The sequence below is a fragment of the Fukomys damarensis genome, unplaced genomic scaffold, assembly GCF_012274545.1.
Source record: "Fukomys damarensis isolate Sample0158 unplaced genomic scaffold, DMR_v1.0_HiC HiC_scaffold_16, whole genome shotgun sequence".
Taxonomy (NCBI): domain Eukaryota; kingdom Metazoa; phylum Chordata; class Mammalia; order Rodentia; family Bathyergidae; genus Fukomys; species Fukomys damarensis.
Window position 1 is genome coordinate 110,690,789 of NW_022900928.1, and position 13,140 is coordinate 110,703,928.

Here is a 13,140-nt window from a genome sequence, read left to right on the forward strand (position 1 = left end):
TAAAGTGTTTGTAGATGGGGAGGGGAGGAGGGGGTGAAGGGAGGGCAGAGGTAAGGGGAAAAAAATGAGAATCAAGACTTGCCATGTAAAGGTACATGATCCCAACAATGAATGTAACTGTACTGTATCCCTAAATGTACCAATAAACTCAATAAAAAAAAATGAGTTTAATTCTCTTAGAAAAAAAAAAGTACCTCCAACAATCGAAACGCAAGGCAGCACATAGTCGATAGATACAGGGTGAGTATAAACCGGTAAATCCTTAATTCTGACTTGAGTGATCCTTAGGTCATACGGGGAGCAGTAGGAAACACGAGCAGGATATAAACCGTGCACAAGGAAACGTTTATACATAAAGGCCTGACCTAGCGTGAGGCGCTACGGTGTTACACATAAACAATGGGCCGTGACAGAGGAACTAAAATCTGAGGAATCTGAGGACTAGTGTTATTCAATACATGTTTAACAAAGCCTTAACTCTGCTGCATAGGATGGATAGAAGCAAGGAGAGGTGGGAGGATTAGTAAATGGCCGTGGCACTATGTGCATTAATTCTAAATGCGTTTCGATTGTTTGAGGTACTTTTTTTTTTCTAAGAGAATTAAACTCATTTTTTTTTTTATTGAGTTTATTGGTACATTTAGGGATACAGTACAGTTACATTCATTGTTGGGATCATGTACCTTTACATGGCAAGTCTTGATTCTCATTTTTTTCCCCTTTAATGTGGCATTAATTCTAGAATCAAATGGGTGACTACTTACTGCTGTAGTCATTATTAATTATTAGATGCTATGTGCTGAAGTGAAACTTTTAATTGGAGTATTGTTTAAGTAACTTTATTATCTAGCCTGTACTATCAGAGGTGATTTGAAAATTGTTCCTTCCAAGATATGTTAGGAAAAGATGACAAAAGGAGAGGGTCTGCAATACTGAGGAATTTAATATCTTCAGGTTTGAAATATTTGTAATGCTAACCACTAATAGAAAAATATTGAATTAGGTGTTTACATTTTAGAGAACAGTTCAACTATTAAGAAAAATGAATTAATAATTTGAAATGTTAAACCTATAACCTCTATCAAGTATAATATAAAAAGGCCATCTAATATTATTAATATTAAAAGAAATAATGGAGAGGGGCCGGGGATTTAGCTCAGTGGTTTGGTGGCCTGCCTTGCAAGCGCAAGGACTCGAGTTCAATCCCCAGTACCAAAAAAAACCCAAAAAGAAATAATGGAGAGGAGAGGTATTATATAGGAAAGCATGTGTTTCTCTTTTTTCTAAGTTTTCTCTTCTGACTAAATTCATTAGTCATTTAGAAGTACTTTGCAAAAATTGAATATTTGAGCAATATAATTCATTAAAATGTGAACAGAGTTTATTGTTTACTATGTCTCAGGCACTGATATAAGATGGAGGTATAGTAGTGAACAAAACTAAGAAAGCACTAATTGAAAAACTATTGTGAAAAACTTTTTTTTTCTCATTGAGTTTACTGGTACATTTTAGGTATACAGTACAGTTACATTCATCATTGGGATCTTGCATCTTTACATGGCAGAGCTTGGTTCTCATTTTTTCCCCTTGCCCCTGCCCTCCCTTCACCCCTTCCTCCCTTCCCTATTTACAAAACCTTTTTTTCCATTTGTTTGTTTTCTCATATTTTTTTCCTTGAAAATATTAACATTGAGTTTACTGGTACATTTTAGGTATACAGTACAGTTACATTCATCATTGGGATCTTGCATCTTTACATGGCAGAGCTTGGTTCTCATTTTTTCCCCTTGCCCCTGCCCTCCCTTCACCCCTTCCTCCCTTCCCTATTTACAAAACCTTTTTTTCCATTTGTTTGTTTTCTCATATTTTTTTCCTTGAAAATATTAATTCTGTACAAACTGGGCTTGTGGTTGCATAAAGATGAAGAATGAAGTTACAAACCACAAGGAGGAAGTTAAGAGAGTTTTAGTGGAAGCAATAAGAAATAGCTCTTGATATATGCGTGTCATGATTTCTGAACAGAAATCCAAACTGTGGTCCCTGCCCCGTTCTTACACGAATAAGCAGAGCATGGAAAGGGGCTTGTTTCAAAGGAAATAAGTTTAAGAATTCAAAAGAGATCTGCATTTCTAATGTTTATTGCATTTCTATTGTTGTTTTCGAGGTCCAGTGGAGGTCCAAGGTCTACTTGAAATCTGGGATCTGAGAGAGGGAGGATCTGTTACAGCTGTTAACTAACTTGGGGTATGCTGGAGAAGAGTCTCCTTCTGGAAAGAAGAGAAACTTTCTCTCTATTGTTACCCTAACCTTTTATTCTTCATTTTTACGCTTTCTCTTACATTAAAAAAATTAATTTTATTGGTACATTTAAGGTATATTTCTCTTACATTTCTAAGTTTAACCAGCTGTTTGATTCTTTTTAAAATCTGGCCCTATTGTTAGGCTGCTCTAACTGCCTACTCAGAATAACTCAACTAAACTATTAACTATAAAGAAAAAGCAAACCAAAGAAAGCAAGCTACTGGAGTGGGGAGGGTACTATAATTTTAAACAGGGCTTGTCAAGAGGATGACATTTGAGCAAAGACTTCAAGGAATCTTTACATTTTAGAAATTTGAAATCTGACAAGTTTCTTTATCAAAAATTTTATTTTTTGTTGTCCCAAGCACCAATGGAAAAGAAAAGACAAAATGTCCAGTGACACGCATGAATTTTATTTGTCTTTGTATTCCAGATATTTTGGTGATGCTTTGGTGACATTCTGTTTAAGGTTTCATCTATTTTATAATCTCTGTTCATATCTAGCTCTTTCACTAAATGAGGCACTGGGAAAATTCATCCATTTATCTATCAGCAGAGCCTAGCAAGGTACTTAGCGCATGGTAAAACGTCAGTGAGATTTGAGACTTGGATATCTACTTTGTCATAGTAGCAATGGACACACAGGAGGCATGTCATGATGTCTCTTTGTTTTGTAAAACTCATATTCATATAATCATTTGCTTAGCGTTTTCGTCATTCTACAGGTATACATCTTTCCCTTCATTAAAGTTGCCTTTGCACTTTCAGCTCTCAGAATACCAAAGAGCTCTCACAGTAGGCACTTACATTGTAGTGTAATTTAATATTATAGCCTAATTCCTAGGTGATGCACCTATGTCTACTAGGACCGAGGCTACTAAAGTATCTTATGGTGGTAATAAGGTGATTTCTTTTGGACTCATTGGAATGAAATAGCATTTGGGGAACTGTTAGCTAGGAAAGGGTATTCTAAATAATGGCTCTTTGTTCAGAGTTCCTCCATCAATTCATAGATAAGTCAATTGGTACTCATCATTTTAAACTCATTGGAGACCAGAGTAGTTAAGAAGAATATAAAGGGTACTGTAGGCAATAAACAGAAGCCTTGTAACAATATAATGTGTAGTGGGAAAGAGAATTGGAAGATCTATAAAAACTGCCAAAGAGAACAAAAAATATAATTAAAGGAGCAAAAGACATATTGAACACAATCTCAGGGACTATTTCAGGCAGCAGTAAATGTCTCCTCAAATATATCTTTAGAAAAAGGAAAGTAAAGTAGAAAACTAGTCCCAAGGAGAGAAGAAGAAAATTACCAAATAGAATATTAGGAACGGGCTAACAAAAGTTGGATTTGCTTATGTCAATTTTTACCTTCCTTTAAAATATTTAAATAGGATGTAACTCAGATAATTTCAAATTCTTAGATGAGGTGAGGACAGAGGACAGCAAAAGAAAATACAAACAAAAGTTATATTTTAGATAGGCATGGATCAGGGGAGAGCAGGGCATATAAAAAATAATTGAAATTTGCAATTTGCACCCAAAATTTGCTAAGTACAATTATTTTAGATTCTATCAAAGTTACATATTATTGAAGAAAGTGTTTTTGCTTCCATTTTGTGAAAGCATTTCAGTTACACAAGTACTCCTCAAGAGCAAAACATAATGTTTCCGGCAGAAAATATTTTTTTGAGTGAATTTTCATTATTTGGACCAAAGATTTCCTTTAGTGATACATGTTAGCATTACCTGGACTTTTTCCAATAAACACATCCCTATTGAGAATAAAGTCACAGAACAGCTTATAATAATCTCCAGAATTTCACCAAAAGCTATCACTCTCATATACTAAAATAGCTAACCATTCTCTTGAATTATAATTAGACAAAAATTGACTAATTGAAGCAAAATATAGAATAAGAAAACATGCTATTAAAAGTGACATGCAAAGTTGATTTTCTAGGCACAAAAGCAGCATTCAGACTTGTGTGACAAGCCATTCTATGTCAGAGAAGTCCTGTCAACTCTCAAATTGAATTAATTATTTTGCTTTCCTTTGTGCTGAGTAATTCCAAAATTCTTTTTTGTAATTTTGTGACTGTGAAGACAAACCATAACTATTGAAAGTTAGTGTCAAGCTTTCGATTTCAAACACTGGTTCTAAGGCTGTAGATAAAACTTTACTTTGAAGGTAATTCGATATGCCAAGTGAAGGACGGAGTTCTTTTGGTAAATCCTGCCCATGAACACGCACACACACACACACACACACACACACACACACACACCTCTATAAAATGTACTGTACAGAACTTTCTAAAATCTTTTCCAGAAATACAGACTTGAAATTCACATTAGACCTCCAATTTAAAAGAAAACTAATAAAATTATCTTTTCAGAAGTATGTGTTAAAGTCTATTTATTTATTTATTTTTTTGTAATGGGGATCGAACTCAGGACTCTGCATTTGAGAGGCAGGTGGTAGAACCACTGAGCTAAATCCCTAGCTCTAGTCTATCAACTTTAATAAGAAACAGTAAAATACTTTTGTGAGTCAATGTAATACTATGTGAACACACTCACTTAAAGAAGATATAGGAGCACAGTATATTGGCAGGATGATAAAACACTATTTTACTTTGAAGATTAATCATGCTAATGGCCAGTGACTTGGGTACTTTGGCTCTAAAAGAGGGATCTTATTCCTACAGTGAATATTATTGTAGAAAAATGAAGGGCTTTTTCTATTTTAACACTTGAAAAGCTAAGTGTATGTTATAAAGCTAGAAGAATGTAGAAAAAAAGGTCTAGAAATCATTTACTGAATACTTGTGATCTAATAAAACTGGCATGTGTGTATGTGATAAGAGTGGGGTTAGGGTGGCAAGACACAGTGGGATTGCACGAAATATCTCCAGTCCTCAAACTGTAAGGGAAGGAAAGTAGATATTAGTGTGTCTCTCTTTTTAACAACTTCGTTTAACCTTTCAAAAACAATTATGATCCCTCTTCCTTCAAACAGTTCAACTCATGGCCAAACTGACTTTGTGTATATTCACATCAATTTCATTAGCTCCAGGCTATTTGATGTACATCTCAAATAGTATTCTAATATATGATTTTTATAAAGACAAGGACTCCTAAAAATAAAAGTACCAGTAATGCCACCAATCCCAAAGTTTTTTATCTAATATAATAAAGCATCAATCATTAATATTTCCTCAATTATTACGGAGATGTTTTTCTTCATAGTTTGTTTTTTAAAAACCAGGATTAAGCTAGTTTTCCCTGTAGGCTTTCTTCTGAAGCCGAGATTTTGCTACCCAAGGTGTGGTTTTAGACATTTTTCTCTCCTCTGAACTTTATGGAAATTAATAATTAGATTTAAATTATTTCACTAGTAGAGTTTAGCGTATTTATGAGGAGAAGGTAACATGTGCTTTTTAGGTTTCTCTAGTTGTCCCTTTTCTTAGCCAAGAATTTTATAATCTGATTCAAAATTAACATGGCAAAGTGGTCAAATTCAGAATGTCTATAGGCTAAAGAGGGAAACAGACATGAATATAATGAGCTCTAACAAAAAGCAAAATAATGATAAATGCTTTTAGAGTGTTCCATCGTGCTTGCTTTTGTATCAGTATCAATAGAGTGAGAAGGCTGCAGCTTCTTTATAACTGGAATGCTGGTGGGGAGAGGGGAGCCCCTGGACAGCTCCATTAAACATAAGGGCTATGTGGCATACCTGTGTGATGGGTAATCTTAAAGATGTCTTCTGACTCTAAACCTCAGAGTGAAGATGAGCTGTTTAGCACAATTCACAATTCTTTTGCAAACTCGTGAACTTCCCTTGAAGCCATACTGAGGTGCAACTAGGGAATACTAAGGAGGAAAAGATAGACCACAGAATTTCAGCTAAATTGAAGTATTTCTGGCTTGTCAACAACTCTACAAGTAGACTTGGAATAGGCAATATATTGATGTGCTTCAGTTCCTCTTTTTTTCAGTTCTTCTTTCAAGCAAAACAAAAGCATGCTAGGTGATAAGAGCCGTATCTTTGAAGCAAAGTGACAAGTAGCAAAACAACAATCCCAAATCTGGGCGATATGATTTCATTAAATACATTGTACTGTGCATTTATTTAATATGTACGTGTATTTTATCTTTGGAACTGGGTGTGTGTGCATGTGTGCACATGTGGGTTATATTTTGTATTCTACTAAGATTCATACCACTGTTTCTTTAGGCACAGACAGCACACATTGTCCTTGAAGATGGAACTAAGATGAAAGGCTACTCCTTTGGCCATCCATCCTCAGTTGCTGGTGAAGTGGTTTTTAATACTGGCCTGGGAGGGTGAGTAATGCATCTCTGGTGAGGCTTTATTCTTTTGCTCTCGGAGGATAACTGGTTGATCTTACTCCCAGTGGGAACGTGAAATCACTGCATCATCAGACCACATATTTCCCTGTGCATTGTGCCCAGTGCACAGCCTACTGCAGCCATTCCTGAACAGAGATTTTGACCTGAGTGCCCTGCTAATGCAAATAATGAGAACATGGGTGCTCTGGTGGCCCCCGAAAAAGAAAAGAACAAAATTCATTCTAGAAACTTACATTGTGAAGACACAGTTTAAGTGAGATTACCATCTGCCTCTGAAAGAGGAGATACGGATCTGAAAATTGGAGCAGGAAAAAGAATGGATAGCACATGCCAGTGCTGTTCCTTTAGTAAAGTTGGGAAGCAACTTTGTACATGCGATATGAAATAATCTAATCCTATAAGGAGATAAAGTCTTTCAGTAATTTTTTTTGGTACTCTGTATCAAACTCAGGACCTTGCGCTTGCGAGGCAGGCATGGTGTTATGGAGATAAATCCCCAGCCCATTTCAGTATTTTATATAATTTTGCACTCTAAAAAAGAAAGACAAACCAACAGATATGTGTACTGCCTTAAAAATAATCAGTGAGGGTAAGCACTTAGATCTAATATTTTTAATAATTATCGATCATGACTCATCTTAGTATTTAAGATCTATTGAGTGAAGTAAAGTAATGAAGATAAGGGTTGCTACAGAAATCATGTGGCTAGTCCTGCCTACGTAACGAATGTTTATTCATCTGGGAACCAAGAAGCTGAAGTTCTGGTCTCAGTTTTTCATTTTTACTTTTTGAATCCAAGGCCTCATGCATGTTGAGCAAGCACTCTAGTGCTGAGTTACATCTCCAGCCTTTTTTATTTTTTTATTTTGAGACAGAGTCTTGCTAAGTTCCCAGACTGGCCTCAAACATGCCATCCTGTCTCACCCTCCTGAGTAGCAGGGATTATATATGTGTACCACTGTGCCCAGCCAGACTCATAACCGATTATGTGACATGAAGAAAGAACATCAATTAATCTTCCCGATTTTGTTTTCTTTATTTAAAATATAAGGAGACTGGATTAGACAGAAGTTTACAGCTGGGAATTTAAAATGATATGAGTCTCTAGATTTTTTTCAAGGAGTTTCTGTGAGAGATTCCATAAAATAAACTATGATATATTTTTTGAATTCTTTAGGGAAATTCAAGTTAGCCTGTGAAGGCAAGAGGGTATTGGGTTAACTAGAAGGTATTGATTGACCCAGCTACCATTATGTTATTAATGTATATTCTTTACCAAACTCTTGCCTCTCTGTGTGAAATGAAGAGTGTTAGATGGGTTTTAAACTAGTTCCACTAGTGAGAACATTAAATTACAGTGTATGAAATCTGTTTGCAAAGTTTTGCTTCACCAGGCCATTATTTAAGCTTTTCGACAGCACTAATTACTAGCTGTGTTAATATACCTGCCAACAAACAACTGTTTAATATAGATCAGAATGATGGAGGGCACTAGAGTTTTCTTTTCAGTGATAGATTACGGGTAATAAATCTTGTCACATCACAAAAGTCAAACAGGACCTGATGGATTAATTTGTTTCCTACACTGCAGTTCTCTGGGAGAAGCTGCATTTATTCATTTACTGAAGGGTACTGTAAGCACAGGTTTAAAGGGAATGGTCAGTTAATTTATGGGAAGAAAGAAGAAAAGCAAGTAAAAACAAATTCATTAAAGTTTTTTTTTTAATCTGGAAGAAGGCATTCCTTTATAAAATGATTCCACAGACTGTGTTTTCCATTGAGAAATGCAGCTTTCCTTTGCCACACAGCTCACTCAGTAAATGCTTGATAATTAAGGAAGTTATTTTGTTTTTCATCTTCAGGAGATACATTTCTATTGTGTGTAAGCCTTAGTGAACAATTATCAGCTCCTGACAGGCAAGAGGCATCTAAGAAATTAGTGGGTGGAGACTGGATAAATACCACAGCTTTTGGGTTGCCCTAGGGATTGCAGAGCTGAAAGACTGAGCGCTCTGTTGACCAAGTTAGATCTGGCAGGAGGTAGTCTGGAAGGAATTGAGGAATTTATGTTGACTACTGCCTGAGCTAACTTTTATTTGTTTTGAGGTTGTTGTTTCTGTTCCCTTCAACACCTAAATTCACTTTCAGTAGTAATCCACAAGAAATACTTGGTTTAACTCAGTCTGTAGGAATACAGAATGTAAGAAGGAAGAAAAACATTCAGTTGCAATGCGTCGCAGCATGTGGAATAAGTGTAGATATAATGTCTTCAACTTTATTTACTTTTCATTTTAGTTTAGTTTAGTTTTTGGTTTTTTGAGACAGGGTCTCACTATGTAATTGAGACTGACCTGGAAGTCACCATGGAATTCACAGGGATCCTCCTGCCTCAGCCACCCAAGTGCTGCTGGGATTACAGGCGTGCACCACCACGCCCAGCATGAGAAATAATCCTCAATTTTAAAATGCATTTCTCTGCACTTGTTCCTAATTACTAAGCAATATTTTAAAGAGCTATTTGCTCCAGGGATTTAGCTCAGTGGTGCCGCCGCCTGCCTTGCAAGTGCAAGGACCCAAGTTTGATCCCTGGTACCAAAAAAACAAAAAACAAAAAACAAAAAACAAAAAAACAAGAAGAGCTATTTGAAAATTTTTAGTACTTCAGGTCAAATTTTATGAGACTGATATATTTCTAAATTGGTGATAACTCCCACATTTGTATATTCTTTCTAAGATTAAGATATATTTAAAAACTTTGTTTACTTATTTTTTCATAAATGAACTCACTTATTTTAAATGTATATTGAAGTTTGATAAGTGTATACCCCCTCAAGCTTTCACTGACATAGAGTACTCATCAGTACCTTAAAAATATATTGAAAAATACTTTTCAATTTTTTGTTAATGTCTTGGTGAAACTGGCAGCTCTCAACAGTAACTATCAGTTTGGATTCATTGATATCTAGTAGTCAATGGAAATCTTCACAATTTCTGTACACTTTAGGGCAGCTATGAAAAAAAATTAAAGTACTAGTAGGGAGAATTTGAAAAGAATTTCTGCATTTCTTAAAAATGGAAGGAATTAAACTTATGTGAGAATATGCCATAGTGTATAAGAATCAGTGTTTCTTTTCATATTAGTTGTAGCATGGATAAATTCTGATATTTTTTTACATAAAAATTACCTAGGTTTGCTGGAATCCAGACACAGGCTTATAGGATTTTCATCTCATCTTCTTTGCTTTTCAAGAATTCACAGATTCAGAGTTCATATACAGATTTTGGTTTTGTAGTCCTACAGGTATTTTTTGTTGGTGTTCACTGTTTGGCACGTTTACCCAGGTACCCAGAGGCGCTCACTGACCCCGCCTACAGAGGACAGATTCTCACAATGGCCAACCCTATCATTGGGAACGGTGGAGCGCCGGACACTTCTGCGCTGGACGAGCTGGGACTTAGCAAATATATGGAGTCTGATGGAATTAAGGTAGTAGGAGGGATGGTTATTTAAACAGTCTCAATTTGAAGGGCTGTAGATGACTTGATTTTAGGGATTCCTGCACTCCACCTTATTTCTAAGTAAATGAGAATAATCCTTAACTTGACATTATTTTGAGTTTCATTTCTCAGAACATTTAGATTTTAATGCCTTAGTCTTAATTTGGAAGAATGTTATTAAAAGTCCAAATAGGGGCTATGCAATGAGCTAAAAAAGAGTCATGTTTTAAAGGGGTTTAATAATCGACTCTACATCAGTTATTTGCCTTCAAATCTTGTCCTCTTTAGGGAATAAATAAGAGGTAGCTCATATATCAGACTAAAAGTAAATACAGTAAGATTTCCTAGTCAGGGGAGTTTGGGAATAGGAAACATAAACAATTCAAAAATAAACATTCCAAATTGACTGCTTTTCACTGTTGTATTTGGAGTGACTTGGATCATCATCTAGTTTAGCTCTCACTAATTTTCACAGTTTTCCCCAGGTGTCTCAATTTATTTTATACATACCTTAAGAAAATTATATTATTCTTTATTTGCATTAAGTAAATAATTATGAATTAAGTTTTTAATAAATGCAACAGCAGAAATGTACAGAATGTCAAGAAGAAAGACTAGCTTAGTCTCAGCATTCCATAATCCAAGTCAACCTGTGCCCCCACAGACAGTTAAGGAAAGAATTACCTATTTAAAAATAAAAACACTGCTAGCCATTCATTCATGTTCTCAAAAGTTTGCGTCTCATATCAGTGGATGTAAGAAAGTTTTTCTTTTTAAATGCAAATTGACCTTGAAGGTGAGTCACAAGAGAGGAATAACCACTCCTTTGAAATGACTGCCTCTCTTTCCAGGTTGCAGGTTTGCTGGTGCTAAATTACAGTGATGACTACAACCACTGGCTGGCTAACAAGAGCCTAGGGCAATGGCTAAAGGAAGAAAAGGTGAGGAAACTGACAGGGCACCCAGTGATTTCTGGAGACATGGTGGGTCTGTGCAGTTGAAAAGGACTATGGAGATTCAATGGGGCTGACCAGATGAGAAAGTTAGGAAAGTGTGAGATCTTTCTGCTTCTTGTCTGTATTCCTTCCCTTCCTTTCCCTTCCCCCCTTCCCTTTCTTTTCTTTTTTGCTGTAATACGCCAAACTGTTCAGACGACTTTAAACAGAGAACCACATATTTTCAATTTATCCACAAGGTGGCACTCACACATGCTTGGTTATATTTCTCATTTGGGAATGGGGGTAGGGAACACTTTCATTTTTTTATTCTCTTGAGCAAACTAAGTCCTCCCTGCACTTTTATCTAGGACAGAGTTATGTAACTGGCTTCATGGTTTCTAGTGCTAGCTCTACAGAACAACTGGGTCTGCAGGTCATGTAATCAGTCCATACAGTACTTTATAATTAGTTAAATAGCATGTTAAGTGAGACAGGAAAAAGATGATACAACCTTGTATTAAACTTTCCATACTTAAGTTATTAACTTCTAATCAGATAAGTGGCTTCACCTTGCTTGCAAGTTGGAAGTACTTAATGTTAATGAACTAGGGCCGTATTTAGCTTCATCTCCAATGTTACTATAAGCTGCTTTTTGTTTGACTGCTCCAGGACCAGTGATTGACGGAACAGAGTTACGTGAAAGTTTTATCTCTCTGATGAGTGTCTACACAATGGGGCTGAGTTGTCTTTTTGTGACAAAAAGTCTTGATCTAGGAAGTTTCATTTTTTTTTTATAAAAAAAGAAGTCACCTATATCGTGTGCTCTACCATCACTATTTTCTTCTCAGCTATTATCTGATTTATTTTCATTATCTAGACAGCTCATTTCCCTAATGGCCATTCAGGAAACTTTTAAAAATATTTCCTTTGGCTTATTCAGGACACCTCATTTTATAGCTTCTCCATGTCGGGAGGAATGGCTTTGATGAGAGCTTTACCCATGGCTTGTTTGTTTGTTTTTTAAATGGACTTTTAATCTTTCATGATCACAGACACATAGAGTAGAAGAGGGTCTATGATAGTAACTAACGCCTGTGTTTCTGATTCCTAATTCATCGTCCTTTCATTATATATGCAGTACTACATCTGTCTCTATCCAGCCCAATCAGAGAAACAAACCAGGGGAAGCGTTGCCTGGTTTGTTAAGCCTGTTGGGTGTTAGCACATGAGTACTAGACAGAGCCCTTCAGAAAAAGAATGTGCTGAGTGCCTACTGTGTTTGTGTGCCAGGAATATTTGGCTCCGTACATAGATTTGTAAATTATTGCTTATGAAATTCACTGATCCTATTACTTTAAAGCATATATATTGTACATACAACATATACGCAAAATTGTACATGTATTTCAAACACTGTATATGTATAAACATATTTATAGATTCTGTTGTTTCACAAATACATTTTTATATAATATTACTTATTTAATATCCTAGGTTAAAAGCAACAAAATTGCAGCAGAATGATCTTCAGAATATCTCATTTTTTATTCTGAGGAAGGGTCTGGGTATTAAGAGTCTCCTGCCCTACTGAGCAGCAATTTACTATGTCCTGACAACACAGTCACTCTGGGTCAGAGAAAAGGAGTGGGGAAATTATTTACCGCTCAAAAAGATAGATGAGGTCAGGTTTGTAACTTGAAAACAATATGCTGTATCTGATTTTCTCCAATTTCACTGTCACAGTGATTTTTTTTTTCTTACAGGTGCCCGCAGTATATGGTGTGGATACAAGAATGCTGACGAAAATAATTCGGGATAAGGTGTGATCATCATCTTTAGCCAAATCTACATTTCTTCACATACTTTTGCCCTCAGTTCCTATGGGTCCCGTTAACATGTGAAAGAACAAATCCTGTCAGATTCTTCTCTTTGGGTCTCTGTCACTGTGTTGTACTCTTTGCAGTATAATTCTCTGGACTGAATACTTGACTGGTATGTTTGTAACTGGATAGACTTGAGA

The 13,140-nt window shown here is 35.9% G+C and overlaps 1 protein-coding gene across 1 annotated transcript in view; it reads left to right on the forward strand.

The window, feature by feature from the left end:
- Positions 1–13,140, forward strand: part of Cps1 (carbamoyl-phosphate synthase 1) — a 159,930-nt gene that overhangs the window by 52,136 nt on the left and 94,654 nt on the right. Inside the window, exons 3-6 of the mRNA XM_010616046.2 lie at positions 6,548–6,657; positions 10,027–10,171; positions 11,034–11,123; positions 12,884–12,940. Of these exons, the coding sequence (XP_010614348.1) occupies positions 6,548–6,657; positions 10,027–10,171; positions 11,034–11,123; positions 12,884–12,940 (402 nt within the window). The remainder of the gene's footprint in view (positions 1–6,547; positions 6,658–10,026; positions 10,172–11,033; positions 11,124–12,883; positions 12,941–13,140) is intronic.